The sequence below is a fragment of the Belonocnema kinseyi genome, chromosome 6 (assembly GCF_010883055.1).
Source record: "Belonocnema kinseyi isolate 2016_QV_RU_SX_M_011 chromosome 6, B_treatae_v1, whole genome shotgun sequence".
Lineage (NCBI taxonomy): Eukaryota > Metazoa > Arthropoda > Insecta > Hymenoptera > Cynipidae > Belonocnema > Belonocnema kinseyi.
Window position 1 is genome coordinate 15,701,800 of NC_046662.1, and position 19,632 is coordinate 15,721,431.

The window sequence follows — 19,632 nt, forward strand, 5'->3', positions numbered from 1 at the left end:
GATTTAAATTTTACATAAAAATCAGTCGAGTTCATTAAAAAAAGATGAAGCAGTTGTTGAATTTTTATTAAGGAAAAAATACGAACATTATTATTATCAATGAATTATATTACTATTGTTATAATATTATTGATTGCTTAACTACAACATGTTGAACTTCCAACCCGAAAATTTGAATTTTCAAGCAAAAAATATTTTTCAATCAAGAAAGAAAAAAAATGTCAACCGCTTGTTGAATTCTTAAGCAAAAAAAAAACAATTTTCTGCAAATAGTTGTAGTTCTAGATAAAGCTTTCAACCAAAATTTTCAATAGTTAAATTATCAGTTAGAAAATTAATTTTTAATCAAACAGTGAAATTTTAAGCCAAGAAGATTCATTTGATACCAAATGACGATTTTTCAACTAACAGGATATTTCAATCAAACAAGATCCTAATTTTCTATTAAAAAAACAGTTGAATTCTTCCAAAAGAGATCAATTTTCAACAAAATAGTTGAGTTTTTAACCAAAAGAGAGAGAAGAAAAAAATTCAATCAATTGTTGCATATTGAAGCAACAACAACAAAATTTTATAAAAATGTCAAACTTTCAACCCTAAAATACGAATTTTTGGCAAAAGAAATTTTTCTGTCGAGAAATAAAAAGAAACTTCAACTAATAATAATTAAATCCTCAAGCAAATAAAAAAATCTACAAATCTGTTGCACTTTTGAATTTTCATCCGAAAAAGATTTTTCAGCCAATAAAGAAAAAGAATTTCAACTAAATTGCTGAATTTTCAATCCAAAAAGACGAATTTAATACAAAATAGTAGTGTATATTAGGAGCCTATAATAATTTATTATTTTCGTGATTAATATTATTTTAAATTTCTGTTTTTTACACTACAATCTTTTTTAAGCTGTCCTTGAAATATGTTTTAAACATCTGAGTGCTTCGAAGTGATAAAAATACATTAGAAACAAGTTAAAAGTCTAAGCCTGAGAAAACAAAAACAGAAAACGTAGGTTCTTCAAATAATCATTTTTGTTGTATTCAAATTATTTCTTTAAAGCTTACCTGAAATAAAAAAAATAAGCAATGCAAATGTATCTATTGATAAAAATACATTTAAAAAATTCAAACATGAAGCACTATTCAATTATTTTGTTTACCTATTCATTAATCTTGGTTTTTAACATTTTTTCTGATGTATTTAATTAGTAGAAAGTGCTAGAGTATTCAACAAATTTTTCAAAGCTAGAAAAAAAATTTTAACCATAAAAATGGCTAGAAAACCTCCTTAAAAAAGAGACGTTACTGTTGGAGGGCTACTGTTAGAGAGAATAAGTAATATTTTTAAGTATGTCTGTAGATAAATTTGAATACATATAGTATTTGGAGTAGACCGAATATTTAGGGAGCAGAGGTGAATTAATGGTTGGGGTCGGGTTTTGCGTCGTACATTCAGAGAACAATAAAATTCAGCAACGGCTTTCGATCCCCACGTTGTCCAACAGTCCGAAACAGGAACTTCAAGCCCATCCTACCATTTGACATGCGCGAAAAATTGCAAGACATTCGGGAGATCCTCTCTAACCATTACATCACATCACTGGTAGGCCCTCTTGGAAGCGTAATTCCGGCAGTCTAGGGCTGCTGTATCGATTGCATCTGGGAGAACACGAGTGACGAGATTTATCCCCGCCCACATTTTATCCCCATTCTCCAAACAAATCATGTACACCCAAACAGAATTAGATATCTTTTAAGTTGATGATTCCAATCCGTGTAATGCATGTGGGTCATGTCCCTACGTCCCCTATTCATATTGTACACTCTTTTCTTTTCAGCTGTGATCTCCGAAATTTCGTATTTTTAATATTTGGTACAGCAGAATCGCGGTTTAGTAATTCCTAGAACTAGATTCTCAGGGGGCAGGATGAGAACAATTAATTGCAACTGTCGTTTCGGAAGGGCCGCAGTGCGCGAGTACTCAGTCGACCATATTGCGCAATATTATGAATTCCAATTGGAAACGGTATTGGCGGCCCTCACTGTTTACGTTTCGATTCCCCCAATTTATTAACAAGGTGATTGTGAGGCAACCCCCGACACTGTTAACGAAGATTTAGGTATATTACACAATTATTACGCGAATATTACGGAGCTATTGAAGAGTCGCAAAAATAAAATTCATTAAAACAGCGTAATGGGTCAATATCAGGGAAAGTGGCTGTTGACATTTTATTATTTGTAATTATAAATAAACAATCTATTTTTATTTTAGCATCAACAGGCCTTGGACTCAATCTAAGAATAAAAAAAGTGTAGATAGTGTCACAAATTTATGATAACATTTTTCAATAAATGCGAACTGAATTAAAGTAACCCAATAATAAAAAGCAACTATTTTTGGTTTAACGTTAATTATTTTCGTTTCAAAGGTCGACTATTACATTTTTTGTTTATAATGTTCTGCAAATGTTTCTGCAGAAATATTATCTTTTTCGGTTGAAAATGCACCTGTCTGGTTAAAAATTAATCTGTTTTGGTTGAAAATTCAACTTTTTCGTTGTAACTTCTTCTGTTTTATTTGAGGACTCGAGTATTTTGTTGGAAATTCCTTTTTGTTAGTTAAATCCAACTGTTTTTGTTATATAACTAAATTTTTTTAAATGATCAATTATTACATTTTTTATTGAAAATGCATCTCTTTAGGTTGAAAATTCAACTCCTTCGTTGAAAGTTAAATTATTTTCTTATAAAAGCTCCTTTTTTTGTTTGTTTGAAGATTCATAATGTTAGTTGCAAAATAGTTTATTTTTGATTAAAAATTATTTGTTTTAACTGAAAATTTAACTATTTTGTTGAAAATACAGCTGATCTGTTTAAAATTTAGTTTTTGTTAAAAATTCAAGTTTCCCAGTTAAAAATTCGTGTTTTCGGGTCGAAAATTAAAAATTTTGGTAAAAAATGTAATTATTTAAAGTAGTAATGTTATTTTGTCGACAAGGGTAATTCATTAATTAATTTCGGATTTTAAATATGATCAATAATCAGCAAAAGTTAACATCAGAAGATAAAGAAAATGTAAGATTCATGATTGTAGTTGAAAATTAATTTTTTTTAGTGAAAAATTTAACTATTTTGTTTAACATTCAACTGATTGGTTGTAAATTAACTTTTGTGTTGAAAAGTCATATTTTCGGATTGAAAATTCAACTGTGTTATAGAAATATCGTCTTTTTGGCTTGAAAATTCAACAATTTGGTTGAAAATTTATTTAATGTACTGGAAATTCGTCTTTTTTATTAGAAAATTAATCTTCTTGGATGAAGGTTCAACTATTCGATTAGAAATTTATTTATTTAGTCGAAAATTCCTTTTTTTTGTAGAAAATTAATTTTCTTGGTTGAAAATTCAACTATTTGGTTAAAAGTTGATGTATTTTGTTGAGGGTTCGTCTTTTTGGTAGAAAATTAATCTTTTTTGTAAAAACTTCCACATTTTGGATGACATTTTTTTCTCTCTTTGCTGAAAAATCTTTCTTAATTGAAAATGCAATTCTTGTTCAAAATTAGTATTTTATTTGAAAATGTATCTCTCTTGGTAGGAAGTTAACATTTTTACGTTAAAAATGGAACTGTTTGGTGTAAAATTAATCCGTGTTGGTTTGGTAATCAATTATTTTGTTATAAATTCGTCTTTTTTGCTTCATTTCAAGTGTTTTTTTTTATTTAAAATGGAAACGCCATTAGAATTTTTGACAATTCATCTTTTTTACGAAAATTCACTTACTTAGTTGAAAGATGAACTTCTTTGTTAATTCACCAAAATTGAAATTTTATGTGAATCGCTGAATCTCTCAACTTTTGGAATTCCCCAATTTTTCTCGAAATTATCTAATTTCTTGGCTATACGTATTTTCAACATAAATATAGAATTAAAAAAAAGATGGTCCAATCTCCAAATAGTAAATTATTTTTCAAATAAAAACAAAAAATATTATTATTATTATTAACCTATATTTGAGGTGAATTATGAGAAAGAGAATTTCTGTGGGTTGTGAAATATTACTACATACTGAATAAACCTTGGAAGGGTGGAACTTGCGCTGTGAGTCATAATTTCTTATATGTAGGGGAAGTGCTTCACGATACGGGAATAAAATGTTGGAAGTCGTGTTTATTGGACCCTATATCAAAGATAAAATTTGTTTGATTTCAATAACATTTGTGTGAGTTCGACAATGGTGTGTTTGAATCAAATAAACTGTATTTGAATCACACAAATATTAGTTTAATTCTATAAACTATTTGTTTATTGAAGAAACAATTTGTTTGATGCAAACTAATATTTTTCCGAGTGTTGTCCTAGCGTCCTTCAGAAATTTTCTGGTAGTAATTTAATAACTTCTTCTCAGTAAATTTAAATAATTTATATTTTATTGTCTGAAAGTTTTGATTTGCCTTAAAAGGACTCAAGTCAAAGTATCTCAAACTATATTTAAATTTGTCTCTTTTTAAATTTAAACATGAAACGTTTGTTCTGTCAAGATTTTAAAATTCTTGCAACGTTCTAACCGTTTTCGACTTATCGACTCTAATCTTAAAATTTTCTGAAAGATACTGAGTCTAGGTCTAGACGCTAGATTTATTCTTCCTTTTGTTCCTGACCCCTCTGCACATTTAATTATGCGTATGGTGTACCTAACGTTTCTGTACGGGGACTAGAATGAGCTAATCTCAAATATGAAACAAGTTTAATTCAGCCTTTAGTATTCCAGAAAAAAATTCAAAACCTCATAAAATAGACATTTTTCTCTGAAAAATAGATGCGTCACGAAAATCTCGAAAGCATTTTTATTGCTTTTCCTCAAACTGATTGGGCAATTTGACAAACTCGAAAGAAGGAATGTTGCCAAAAGTTAAAATAATTAATTATACACCAAGAAAAAGGGAAATTTCAACAGAACAGTTAAACTTTTAACCAGACTGATGATTTTTTTTACAAAAAGTGTAATAGTTGGTATTTCTCAAAAAAAAAAAAAAAAACTTGAATCTTTAATAAAAAAAACTGTTAAATTAACAGAAATACGAATTTCAAACTATGGTTTTTTAATCACTAAAAAAATCTTATCCAAAACATTAAGATTTTAATTAAAAAAAAAAACGAATTTTTTGAGGCAAAAAAAGTTGAATTTACGACACAAAAATATGTATTTTCTACAAGAATAATCGAATTTTCAAGTGAAAAAAAATAAATTTTCTAGCAAAAAAAAAATAGCTACAAATTAAATAAAAACAATTCAACTAAAAAAACGAATTTTCAACAAAATTTTTTAAATTTTTAACCAAAGAAATGAAATTTTAACTAAAATCAGACATCGTTATGCAAAAAAAAAAGTTAACCAGATACTTGAATTATGAACCAAGAAGATGAATTTTCTACAAAAAAAGACAAATTTTTAACGAAATAAATTGAATTTACATAAAAAAACGTCGACAAAAAATGGAATAGTTAAACTTGTAATTAAAAAAATTAATTTTCAACCAAGGGAGGATATTTTTTAACAAAATACATAATGTTCAACCTAATATTTTAACGCTTAATGGAATTTTCAACCTAACATTTGATTTGCCAACCAAAAAGGTTAATTTATTTTTAAAAAACGACAAACTTCCAAGGAAATAGATAAATTTTATAATAAAAAAGATAAATATTGAACAATTAAAAAAATAGTTTCATTTTAAGTGACGAAGTGAGAATAGTTTAGATATTTAGATCATAAAAATAATTTTTAATAAAAAAACAACTAATTTTCAACAAAAGAAATGAAATTTGAACTAAAAATATTCGTTTTCAAACAACAAGAATAATTTTTAACAAAATGTTTGAATATTCAACCGAATATTTTAATTTTAAATGGGCCCAGAAGATGAATTTTCTAGAAAAAAGAAACATTCCCAACAAAGTACATGAATGTGCAACTAAAAAAGATAAATTAAAAAAAAAGTTTTATTTTTAGTTCGAGAAATATATTTTTAAGTGCAAATAAAAAGAATTTTTAAATAAATACTTGAATTTTAAACCAAAAAATAATAATTTGAAACAAATCACATAAATTTTCTACAAAATATTTTAATTTTTAATGGAATTCCTACCACAAAAGATGACAAAATACATAAATTTCCAACCAAAAGGAGAATTATTCACTAAGAATATTATTTTTCTCTCGCAAAAGAGAAAGTTTCAACAAAATAGAGAATTTTTCAACCAAATAATTTAATTTTCACCTGAAGAAGAGATTTGTTCAACCAAACATGGAAAGCTTTAATTTTAAGTTAGGAAACTAATTTCAAAGAAAAAGTGTTAACGAAATAGTTCAACTTTGAATACAAAAAAATATTCTTCATTTAAAATTATGAGTCATCAGCGCAAAAAAGAAATTTTTAACAAAGTTGTTCCACTTTCAACTCAGTAGTTGAATTTTGAACACAAAGAAAATGGTTTTCAGTGTCTATTTACGATTAGCGGAAATATTTACAAATTTCCCCTTTTTATTTCTATGAGGTATTCATCTTAAAAAATGTGAAAAAACTCTAAAGTTGCCAAGTAAAATTTGTCATATGACAGGATTAATATGTAAAGAGACGCTCAAATTTGTATAGAACTAGCAAAAATTAATCGGGTGTGCTCTGTTTTTGTTTTCAAAATTATTATTTAAATATAAATGATGCAATGAAAACATACAAAAATAATTATTTTTCATTTATTATATAAATACCATTTTGACTGTTATTCTATAAAATCCTTAACAAAATGTTGGAAAATGAACAGATTTTTTTCTAAATAAATGTTAATAAGCGCGCACAACGCTCTCATTTCTTAAGAAGCAAATGTTCACAAGAGACCTTAAACAAAAGTAAATATTAATAGAATTTGATAGAGTTGCGTGAAAGAGTGCCAAATATTTAAAATATTTCTGATTGTCCTTGAAAATTTCCCTTTTTCTCTGCAAAATTCAAACTCTATATCAGAGAAAATGAATTTAAAGTTAGGAATGTCAATCTAGTCGTCTAAATAAAAATGCATATCCGGTTAGGTCAGAGCTTTCCCTGACGGTCTCAAGGTTTTAAAGTCGTGTAGGTTGAATAAGCTCGTAGGTTTTACATTTTCTCGGTGTGACTGGGAAGATAAATTTAACTGTATTTTGTGCACGACTAGATCCCAAAGTTTTCGAATCGTCTTCTTTTTTGGATATCGCCTTTAATAAGCCATCTGGCCAAGTAGTAATCAAACAAAAAATCAGAGGGTAAAAGTCTATTCTCTTGAAAATTGAACAAATAATTAGGGCAATTTTTAGGTTAAAAATAATATTTTCCAGGTGCCCACAATACATCAATTACAAAATTCCCTGACTAACTTTTCAGTTTTCTTGACCATCAATATTCAAAGGCCAGAATTTTAATCTTGTAACATTTGCAACATAGAATTTCTTATAAATAGAATAAAACAATTTTAAATTTAAAAAATATTTTTGTATTACAATGACAAAATATGACTTTTATACCAAACAAGATGAATTTTCTACTCAAAAGCACGAATTTTCTGTCCAAATAGATGAATTTTACACAAAACAGTTGAATTTTTTAACAAAAAAGATGACTTTTTAACAAAGAATATAAGAGTTTATATTTCAACCGAAAAAAACGAATTTTCAAAAATATACTTAATTTTTAACCAAATAATTGAATTTTTAACAAGGTCAATTTTCTTCCAAAAAAGACGAATTTTCAAACAAATAGTAAAATTTTCAACTAAAAAAATATACATTTTCCACCAAAAATGGAGTACAGATCAATTTTTAGCCGACAAAAATAATTTTTACCACAACAATAAAAGAAATTTTCAACAGACCAAGCAGTTCCACTGTTAACCAAACATTTCCATTTTTATATAAAAAAATACAAATTAAACAAATTAAAAAAAAATGTAATCAAAATGTAAATATTTTAAGATTTCCAAATAAAATTTTAAAGTATGTATTTTAAGGATTTGGAAAGGCTTTAATAAAATTAAAAAAAAACTTCTTAAGATTCATAGGAAAACTTTAAATATTAAACAAAATTTGTTGTTACAGAAAATTTGAAAATATTTCAAAATCTTTTAAAATATTTCAGAAAATGCCAAAAACAATCTAGAAGATCTCAAGGCAATTTTTTTTTCAATATCTGAAATCTTCACAAATATTTTGAAATTTTCTCAAGAATCTTAGAAAAATATACCTTAAAAACAAATAAACTTAAAAAATAAATATTGATTCGAAATTTTCATTTTGCATTGCAAATTATTCTTCCCCTCAAATTATAATTTTGTCGAGATTTTTTTCTTGAATTAAACATCTTTCTTGCTTAAAAATTAAACTGTTTGGTTTTGAAAATTCATCTGTTTGGTTTGCAAATTTATCTGTTTTGGTAGAAATTCCATCTTTTTTTATTAAAAATTCAACTGTTTGAAAATCAATCTGGTGCAAACTTCTGGTGGTAATTTATTGTAAAAAATTCCCAGAAATTTTTTTAAATTCCTTGACTCATCCTAATTTTACAAGACCGATATCGAAATCCCTGATTTTTCTTATTTAATCTTGTATATCATGCTGTTGTTAAATAAATAATTATTTTATAACTTTTTTTAAAATAATGTAGCAACCCTGAACTTATTTGATTTCATAATTTGGACTTCTAAAAAATGATGGCCTTTACTCTCTATTTTAAAACTAGTGTGTTAATTAACCTTTAATTGCATGGATGGAGCAAATCTCAATTTCCCCACGTGCGTTTAGGCGTTTGAGGTCTTCGACCCTGCCTTTCCACTTTAAAGATATATTAAGGATTATCATACTCCCAAGCCATTTGACAACTGAGTGCACTTCTGTTTATCAATAACAAGGAAAAATGTTGTTTTTCAACTTACAAAACTAACACTAAAATATATTTTTTATTTAAAATAACGAATTTTAGTTAATCGTAATTCATATAAATTTTAACGCAAATTTTGTAGAAAAAAGCTTCTGAAATAAAATATTAATTTAACCTTCAAAATTTTTTTTGAAACCGTTGAAGATAATAAAGGCACTTTAACGTTCCAAAAAAACATATCAAGTGGCTATTTAATCGTAGAACCTTGACTGGACACATGCCAGAGAAGCAACAAGTATGTGGTCGAAAAATCCTTTCCTGATACTTAATTACTTTTGATGGAAGCCAAGCAAAAGGATAGGTTTTTTATATCGCACTTAATTGTAAGATGAAGTTTAATTTCTTTGATCGATTTACTACCTTCTGCGATATTATTTATCTCATCACTCCACTTTACTTTTTGGTTTACTTTTTATTAACAGGGTGTGATTGATTAACTGACCGGAATTTTTTTCTAGATTCCAGTAGAATGTATATTAAAAATGTTTTGATTGGCGGTTTATCCAGATATTTAACAAAAATATGTTTTAACATATTTGTAATATTTTTTTGAATATTTGTGTTCGAAATTGGAATTGAATTATTCAGTATTCAGACTTGAAGCTGAAATTCTTTAAAATCTAACAATTTTCAACAATGTACATTTAAAATAAAAAAATAACAGAATGACACTTTTAAAATTCTTTAAGAATTTAAAAAATGAACAATTCCCAATTGACAATTTGAAATGACGTGACAGAATTGCACAAAAAGCCCTATAAGAAGGAGGCCAATTTCAAGTACATTAAAATTCCATTGTGAATGAAAGGTTATAAAAATATCAAATTTTATACTAAACCGTTTAAAGTTTAACAGTTTTAATTTCAATACATTTAATTGAAAATTCTTTTTTACATTCATAGTCACATATTAAAGACTTTCAAATTCGAAATAAAGTTTTGTTATATTGAAAAATTAAATAATTAAGAAAATTATTTTCACATTTTTAAACTGAACAATTAAATATTTAGCAATATTTTAAGGATATACTAATCCTGGTGTACATTAAGCTCAAAATAATTGAATCTTTAAATTGACTTTTTAAAAAGGCGAAAAGGCCGATTTACAATAATTGTAAATGATTTTAGAAAATAAACTTTAAAAAATTGTTTACAATTCTATTCGCAACGTCTTTATTTAATATTATTTATGAAATTCATTGATTCCTAAAGTTTATAACTAAGAACAATTGTAAGCATAATAACTAAATAAAATGATTTCCAGGAAAACGTAATTAAAAGAATTGTAGAAAAATCTTGAGGAGTTTTAAGAAATAAAATGAGCTTTCGTTAATTAATAATTAAAATTGAATGAAAATGCAGACTTTGGTCCAAAATAGTAGAGAAAAGAAAAATATGGAAATAACTATATTTAAATAAACATCCATTTGTTAGAATTAAATAATTTGTTAATTTGAAGAAGCAATTGCAAAAATAGCGCAAATTGTAATGAATAATATTTTCCTAAAATTGGAATAAAATTTGAAATTTTTGTTTAATTTTCTTGGGTTCATTTTAAAGGTAACTTTCTATAGAATCACAGAAACTTATGAACATAATTGTTCAATTTGTTTTGTACTGTGCAAGATGTTGAAGTTGTAATAAAAAAGGCAAATTTTGGAAGCTATGCCATTCGTAGGAAAATAAAAATGAAATTAATGTATATTTTGAAGAACTTATATAGAAAATTCATGATTACTTATTTCATATATTTAGAAAAAATTTGTTTCTCAGAAAAAAATATATATATTTAATTTTTCCCATTATTGTTGTTCCAACTGGAACTGCTTGCATCATGCTGGAAATTTTGTTTTACTATTCTTCTGACAAGTTACTAACTGTTATTGCAAAAGCTTCTAAAAAATTTTCGAAATGACTTCATCATTTTATTTAGAATTGAGATATTTTTAAACATATTTAAGAGAAAAAAGTTAACATTCAGAATTGATAAAATTTAAAACCCAAACTTAAATATTCAGCGACGGAAGTGTATTTTCCTTTTTCAAAAAAAATTATAATTTTTGACTGGATAATTATTTTGCTGAAACAAGTTACGATAGTTAAAATAACCTTGAAGCAAATGTTAGACATAAATTATTAACTGATCCGGAAAAATACAAAATATTTCGAGATAAAACCTGGAATTTAAAATCATCCATCACCCTGATAAAATGTCAGCCATTACTTTTATTTGATAAAACTTGCTTCAGGAAGCAGCTTCAAGGTTCGAGCTAATATTTCTGATATAAGATGCGAATCAACAGAATGGATTGTCAAGTGAAATGTGAAATCATCTGTAGCATAAATAATTATGATTTCATTATTTCTGTATTTTTAGCCATATGAAAAAACGGTAAAGCTCCCAGGTTTGCAAACAAGTGTGAAACTGACAAATTATAATGAATATTAAAAATTGTTACCTTTTTAATGTTTTATACTTTCAGAAATTAATTAAACTGACAATGGGATTTTTTCAATGACTCTCACAATTTCTGAATGGAGAATCGATAGGGCTAGACTAGACTATAAGTCGATTATTGTATGCACAGCTAATCTAAGAATAGCTTTTCTACGTGTGCAGCACGTGTGTAGGAAGAGACTCGAATTTTTTCATCAACCTGGTACTTACTTCCTTTCAACATTCAGTAAAAAAAAGAATTCTGAAGTCAGAATGAAATGTTGACACTTAAGTCTACAATCTCTGTTTCCTTGCCAAGAGTACCAAGTACAAATGCTCTTGGCAATAAACTTTAGACTGAAGCAACACGACCTTTCATCATTTGTTTTTGAAAATCAAGTTAGCTGAATTTCACTAAATGCAGCCGAATTTCAAGGGCTTGATATTCTCTTTTCCAATAATTTCATTTACCATTAAAAACTTTTTAAATCATGTGGATATCTGGTAAACATTGAACGAAAGTACCTTCTAACAGTAATGCCTCTTCTCTAGTAAGCACTAGAAAACAAGTATTATTTCCGGACCAGTTTTAGGTGTTAAATAAGACTCAGAAAAAACAGTCTCGAGTGGTATTAAAATCAGGCCACTAGAGACTAGTGGGAACCCAGATTCATTTGTGTTAACAAAATTTGGTTCAGTTAACTTTGAAAAAATTAATGAATATCTCAGTACTTTCTGCAGACAAAACTGAAGCAGAAAGAAATTTAAAAAGGTAAAATATCGAAAAATAGATAAACAGGGTTGAAAAATGCTCAGGCTTAAATTTTTTAAATGTATTTTTATCTGTAGATGGATTTTGTTCCTTATTTTAATTACTTTTTTTCTAGTGTGTCCTTTTCAGTACAAAGCCCTGAGATATTAAAAGTATATTTCTAAATAAGCTGGAAAGAAATAATTTGTAAAACACAAAAATGACTATTTGAAAATCCTATTTCTTTTCTTTATTCTTAGACTTGTCATTTGTTTTTAATGTATTTTTATCAGCTTAAAGCTCTCAGATGTTAAAATCATTTTGTAATGTGAGCTAAAAAAAGATTTTAGTGTAAAAACCCGGAAATAAGGAAATTATTACTTACGAAAATAGAACAATTATGGTAACAAATTTTTCTTTATTTACAGAAAAGAAAAACATGTTATTTAATATGTCAACGATCCCCTTCTTATCTGCAAAATATTTTTGGTAGAAAAATCAACTATTTTGTCGCCAATTCGCTACAAATTCAACTATTTTCTTAAGCATAATTTTTTTGGTTGAAGATTCACAATTTTAGTTAAAACTTTATCTCTTTGGTTGAAAATGTTATTATTTTGTCGAAAATTCGTCTTTTTGTTAGAAAAGTCAACTATTTGGCTGAAATGGTTTTCCTCTCTTGACTGAAAAATATTTTTTGATTGAAAATGTAACTATTATGTTGAAAATTCTTCTTTTTTTTATTTAAAATTTATCTCTTTTGGTATAAAATTCAACTATTTAGTTGAAAAAACGTATTTTTTTGGGTGAAATAGACTATTTTTTATGTAAAATTCAAATTTTTTGGTTGAAATATCAACTATCACATTTTTCGTTATCAATTCATCCTTTTTAGTTAATAATTTTGTTATTTGGTTGAAAAATAACTTTTTTTGGTGAAAATTAAACTGTTTTATAAAAAAAATCATCTTTTTGGCTTAAAAATTTATTAATTGGGTTGCATTTTTTTCTTTCTTAACTGAAAAATAATTTTGGTTAAAAATTCAACTATTTCTTTTCGAAAATTCATCTCTTTGGTTAGAAATTTCATCTTTTTGTGTTGAAAATTCAACTATTTTAGTATCTTGGAAATTCAAGTGTATTGTACAAAATTCATCTCTTTTGGTAGAAAATCTTTTTCTGTCAAAAAATCAACTATTTTGTTGAAAATTCGTACTTTTTGGTTTGAAAACTGAACTATTTTGGTTAAAAATTCATCTCCATAGTTGAAAATATAATTAGTTTCTTAACAGTATGACTTTTTGGTAGATAAGTTGACAAACTGAAAATTTTTCATTTTGTTAAAAAAATTAATCTATTTCGGTAGAAATTTTATCTTTATTTGTTTAATTACCAACATCATATATCAGTATCGTTTTTCGTCGAGAATTTATCATTTTAGTGGAACTCGAATGTTGTTTATTTAAAATAAAAATATTTTTTGTTTTAAAAATCAACTATTACAATTCTTACCGAGAATTCGTCTTTTAAATGAAAAATTAAATTACTTAGTTAAAAGTTTAACTCCTTCGTCAAAAAATTATCTCTTCATTTGAAAATGTAACTATTCCATTTTGAATGAAAAATTATCATTATTATTTAAAATTCAATTATTATTTTTGTACAATTTATCTTTATTACTTGTACATTTAACTGTTTGGTTGAAAATGCATCTTTGTAGGTTGAACATTCTACTGTATTGTTAAAAATTCAATTATTTTGTTAACTGAAACATTAACTACTACATTTTTTGTTGAGAATTTATCTTTTATGGGTGAAAATTCAACTACTTGGTTAAAAGTTTAAGTTTCTTGTGAAAATTAAATTTTTTTGTCAAAGATTTATCATTTTGTTAGTTGCAACTCTCTTTGGTTTAAAATTAATAACTTCTATAAAGAGATGATGAATAAAACCCTCATAAAAAAGGGAAAAATCGGGTTGAAATTCTCGACTTTAAATTTTTTTAATTCACAGGAGAAAATGGGGAATAGATAAAAAAATGTGACGAACTGTGCTCACTGAAGTAAATGGAAGCTAAAAAATGATTATTATAGAAGTGAAATGTAAATACAATATAGTTTTTCTCCTATCTGATGACCCGTTATAAATTCCATATCAAAAAGTTTAGAATCGATGCTTCTCAAGCCAGGAACAGTAAGTCCTTTGTAATCAAACAGCTGCTTTCTCAACCAGTGAGCATGTGATATGCAGGTAAACACGACATTAATAATTTGTCCCACAACTTTTAATGATGAGCTCTGATCAAACTATCAATTATCGACATTCTTGCGCTCAGAAAGCATTAATAATTTAATTGCATTTTATCCACTCGTTGAATAACGGACATTTTGCGACTCTGCTCTCCACTGGTGATGGAATCTCATAAAATAAAATAAGCGCCAGCAATGTAAGCAATATGTTAAGTAATTTTATTGCTCGTAAAGCCTTTTTAATGTATGTAGGACGAATAGAAGTATATATATTATTAAGGCGTATATAAATTCCCAGTGGATCTGGATTCACGTTTTTTTTAATAGAAATTTATGTAGGCCTCTTGTTTAAAAAGAGTATATTTATATGTGTAATTAAAATCTAAGAAATTAACTTAAGAATAAATTAAATTTTAAACTCCTCTTTAACATCCAACATTCAACTTAAAGTTAAGAATTTTTTTAACATGCTTTGATTTTTTGTCTAATTGTAATCTTACATCAAATCAGTACATTTTCGCATTTAAATAAAAAATTCAGACTCAAATAAATCATAAATAATTCAAAATAATTTAATTTGTAAAAATAAATTTATAATAATGGATTTATAATTATTTAAATCAAACTTCTGCATATGTTCACTAACCCATAAAAATATACTTGATTGAAAAATTAATAAATTAAATTTACACTGGATTTTAAGTAGCTATAAGAATAATTATATATATTTTTATAATTTATACTTGAAAATATTTTGTAAAAAATCCCTATAAGTTTATATCGTTAAAAAATTACCTCGGAAATAACTTATCTTTTTATAAAGTTACTTTTATAAATTTAAAAAAATCATTGTTTAATGTTACATATAAAAACCATTTTTAAACATTTACATATTTATGAGGACTGAAAAAACATTATTTATTTTTAAAGCGATTGGGTAGGCTTTTCTAGAAATTAATTCACACTTATGAGTTTTATGCCAAGTTCTCAACAAAAATGATCGGATTTCTAAGTCGATTTGGATAGAAGCCAAATTTAAATTTTATATTTAAAAAAAGTTCTTAGCAAAATATAAATCGCTATTGCAGACTTCACAGCCCTAAATGTTCTCAAAACAGTCGAAATGGGATAATTTTGACCCAAAACAGGAGAATAAGCATCGCTTTTCGTTTTTTTTTTAATTTCAAAAAATTATCCCTATTTAGGGGTTCAGAAGACCCCCAAAAAATTAAAAATACCACTAATTATAAAATCATTTTTCATCATTTCTTTCTATAAAATAAACCTTACGAAAGTAAAGTCACGTATATTCTTGATTGATAAGGGCTCGACATGAAAAATGATTTGATTTTAATTTTGTACTTTTGTTTACTTTTTGTTTTATTTTAAATAAAAAACATGTTAATTCGAACGAAGAAGAATGAATTCTCAACGAAAAATGTAATAATTGATATTTTAACAACCAAAAAAATGATCAAATTTATACGATAAAAAGGATGAACTTTTTAATAAAAAGGACAAATTTTCAACAAAAGTTGATTTTTCAGTCTGGAGAAGAAAGAAATGTCAAAGAAGATTTTAAATTTTAAAGCCAAAAGGTGAATTCTTTACAATACAGTTAAATTTTCTACCAAATAGTTGAATGTCCTATCAAAATAATAGAATTCTCAATCCAAAAAGACGAATTTTCAACACAACAGTTGATCTTTCAACCCGAAGATAAAAATTTTCAACGAAAAAATGGAATAGTTAGATCGTCAATTACACAATTAATTATCACCCAACGATGAACTTTTAACCAAAAAGATTGATTTTTTACTAAAAATATGAAGTTTAAACTAAAAGCGATCAATTTTTAGCAAAAAATAGGATAATTAAATTTTTAACAACAAAAAATTGTCAACAAAATAGTTGAATCTTCAACCAATAAAATGAATTTTTAATAAAGTAGTTAAATTTTATACCACGTCGTAGTGGAATTCTCAACCAAACAATATAATTTTTAACAAGAAAGATTAAATTTCTACCAAAACGAAATTTTTGTGTAATAGTCGATTCTTCAACCCAAAAATTTAAACTTTCAACTAAGAATGTTATTTTTCCACCAAATAGTGGAACTTTTAACTAAAAGCGATCAATTTTTAGCCGAAACTGGAATTATTAAGATTTCAGTGAAGATAATCAATTTGCAATCGAAAAAAATAGTTCAACTAATTAAAGAAATTGTAACCAAGCAGTTCAGCTTTCAACTAAATAATTTAATTTTCAAGCAAAACAGTTTAATTATTGACCAGAAAAGACAAGTTTTCATACAAGAATATTAATTTTCTACAAAAAAAAAATAGTTAGATTTTCAACAGAAGATATCAATGCTGAAATAAAATTATTTATCTTCAACCAAAAAAGTTAATTTTTAGCAAAGTAGTTCAATTGGCATAAAAATAAATAAATTATAAATGAAAAAAGTTGCATTTTTTGTTGAAAACCTTCAATTTCAACCGAAAAGACGAACTTTCTATATAACAGTTAAATTTTCGAAAAAAAGTGATCAGTTTTTAGCCAACAATGAAATTGTAAAGTTATCTGTTAAAATAATGAATTTTCAATAAGATAGTTCAATCAATCAATTTAAACAAAATTTTAAGTGATTTTTGTAGTTCAACTTTCAACCAATGAAGATAACTTTTGAACAAAATAGATCAGTTTTTCAATAAAATAATCAAATTTTCAAACAAATATAATTTATAACCAAGAGAGATGAATTCTGAATCAAAAGAAGGATACTAGACTTTTCAATTAAAGTAATTAAATTTAGACCAAAAATAGTTACATTTTCTTATTGAGTTCTGTTAATTCAGTTCGCATTTGAGTAAAAAAAGAGAAAAAGGTGAAATCTCTCAAAAACAGGAAAAAAGAAGACTATTGCAAAGTAACTTCCCCAACATTGCAGCACCAAAACAACATGCACTTCAGGATCAAAACAATCAATACACAACACACAAAATAACAATAAAAAGTATTAAGAAGATATTTCATTTAGATGAATATACGAACTCAGATAAAAAATAAAATTTTCTTTAATTATGACTCTAAAATATTATAAAAACATCAAAGTTTCGTCTGCTGTTTGCACTCAATTTATCACTTAAACAGAGAACGAAACTTTGCGAAACTTGACTCTTGTCCAGAAATTAGATTTTAAAAAAAATACAATCTTGAGAATAATTTTCGAAGTGAAAAATGGAGAAAAAATTATAGAATTCTGCGTCTGCCGCGCATTCTCAGAAGATGAGGGTGAGAGAACGAAAGTCGATAAAAGTGGTGAAAGCTCAGAGTCATCTCGAAAGTGTTAAGACGATCAAGAACGTGGGGAAAAAAAGTAAAAGGCGTCTCATTTTGTATGCTTTACTTTTACGGAGAAGGGCGAAAATAAACTTACCCAGAATATGAGATTCACAAAGACGAGAAGGTACTTTATCATCCCGTAACACTCGGACAGAGCCATTTTGAGAGATTTCGCGATTTAATCACTGGTTGTCAGGGTTTACAGAAGACGATTTTGCCAATTTTTTTAGGGTAATTAAATCACCGATTAACACAGAACAGAATAACTTGAGAGCGTTTGAATTGATAAACACACACCACCACAGCTTGCAGGAACTGCAAGCGACCCAAACTCCGACTGCAAGGGCAAGCTACTGCCAACTGGCGGTGTTGTTTCTCTTCTCTTTCTCCTTCTGTTCGTGTTCCTGGTGAAAGGGAGGGGGAACAACTGTCAGACAGTCCTATATTTACTCCCATGTTTACTCCTATTTCAACCCTGTTTTAACCAGGTTTTTTAGTCGAGTGTATTCAGGTGATATTTAGGGTGTTTAGAGTAATTAAGGTGTATTTAGGGCTTTAGGAGTATTTAGGGTATTTAGAGGTATTTAGATGTTTTCAAGGGTCATTTTATAATTTTTTTTATCAATTTTTGAAAGTAGGGGTTGAAAATAAGAGTGTTCTCAGGCATCCAGAGGGATGAAACATTTTTTTACAAATGTGTATTATGAAAATCGACAATATTCATGTCTAAAATTTTAGGTAAGAAACTTGGAACACATTTCAGAATTTTTTATTGATTTTTGAGACTTAGGGGTTGAAAATAACTGTTTTCCAACATCTAGGAGGATGAAATGTTTTTGACAAATATCTCCCATAAAAGTCTACCATATTCTTATCTAAGATTTTGGATAAGAAATTTAGAACATATTTTAGAATTTTTTTATCGATTTTTGAGACTTAGGGGTTGAAAATGACTCTGTCATTCTGCATCTAGGGGGTGCAATTTTGTTTAAAATGTTTATTTTGAAAATCGACAATATTCATATTGAAGATATTAAGTGAGAAACTTGGAACAAATTTTAGAATTTTTATCGATTTTTGATACTTAGGGATTGAAAACGACTGTGTTATTCGGCATCTAGAGGATGAAACTTTTTTAAAAATGTTTATCATCAAAATCGACAATATTCATGTCTAAAATTTAAGGTAAGAAACTTGAAACAAATTTGAGAGTTTTTTTATCAATTTTTGAGGCATAGAGGTTGAAAACGAGTGTGTTGCCTAGAAGCTAGGGGATGGAACTTTTTCTTACAAATATCTCCCATAAAAGTCTACAATATTCGTATCTAAGATTTTAGATAAGAAATTTAGAACATATTTTAGAATTTTTTTATCGATTTTTGAGACTTAGGGGTTGAAAATGACTCTGTTATTCTGCATCTATAGGATGAAACTTTTTTTTCATATTTATTTTAAAAATCAACCAAATTCATGTTTAAGATTTTAGTTAAGAAATTTGGAATACAATTTATAATTTTTTATCGATTTTTAAGACTAGGGGTTGAAAAAGATTGTGTTATTCGGCATCTGGGGGGATGAAGCATGTTTTACAAATATTTATAATGAAACTGGATAATATTCATGTTTAAGGTTTTATGTAAGAAACTTGGAACACATTTTACAATTTTTTATCGATTTTTTAGGCATAGGGGCTGCAAATGAGTGTGTTGCTTGGAAACTAGGGGATGAAAGTTTTTGTTTTTTAGTATTTACCATCAAAATCTACCATGTTTGTCTCTAATATTTTAGGTAAGAAACTTGGAACACATTTTAGAATTTTTATCGATTTTTGATACTTAGGGGTTGAAAACGAATGTGTTGCCTAGAAGGTAGGGGATGCAACTTTT

General features: G+C 26.8%; 2 protein-coding genes across 3 annotated transcripts in view; one reads left to right on the forward strand and one right to left on the reverse strand.

The window, feature by feature from the left end:
- Positions 1 to 18,081, reverse strand: part of LOC117174932 (CD9 antigen-like) — a 64,314-nt gene extending 46,233 nt beyond the window's left edge. The window contains exon 1 of the mRNA XM_033364391.1: positions 17,841 to 18,081. Within this exon, the coding sequence (XP_033220282.1) occupies positions 17,841 to 17,906 (66 nt within the window). The 5' untranslated portion in view covers positions 17,907 to 18,081. The remainder of the gene's footprint in view (positions 1 to 17,840) is intronic.
- Positions 1 to 19,632, forward strand: part of LOC117174929 — an 85,550-nt gene that overhangs the window by 31,724 nt on the left and 34,194 nt on the right. The gene's annotated exons all lie outside the window — the stretch shown is intronic.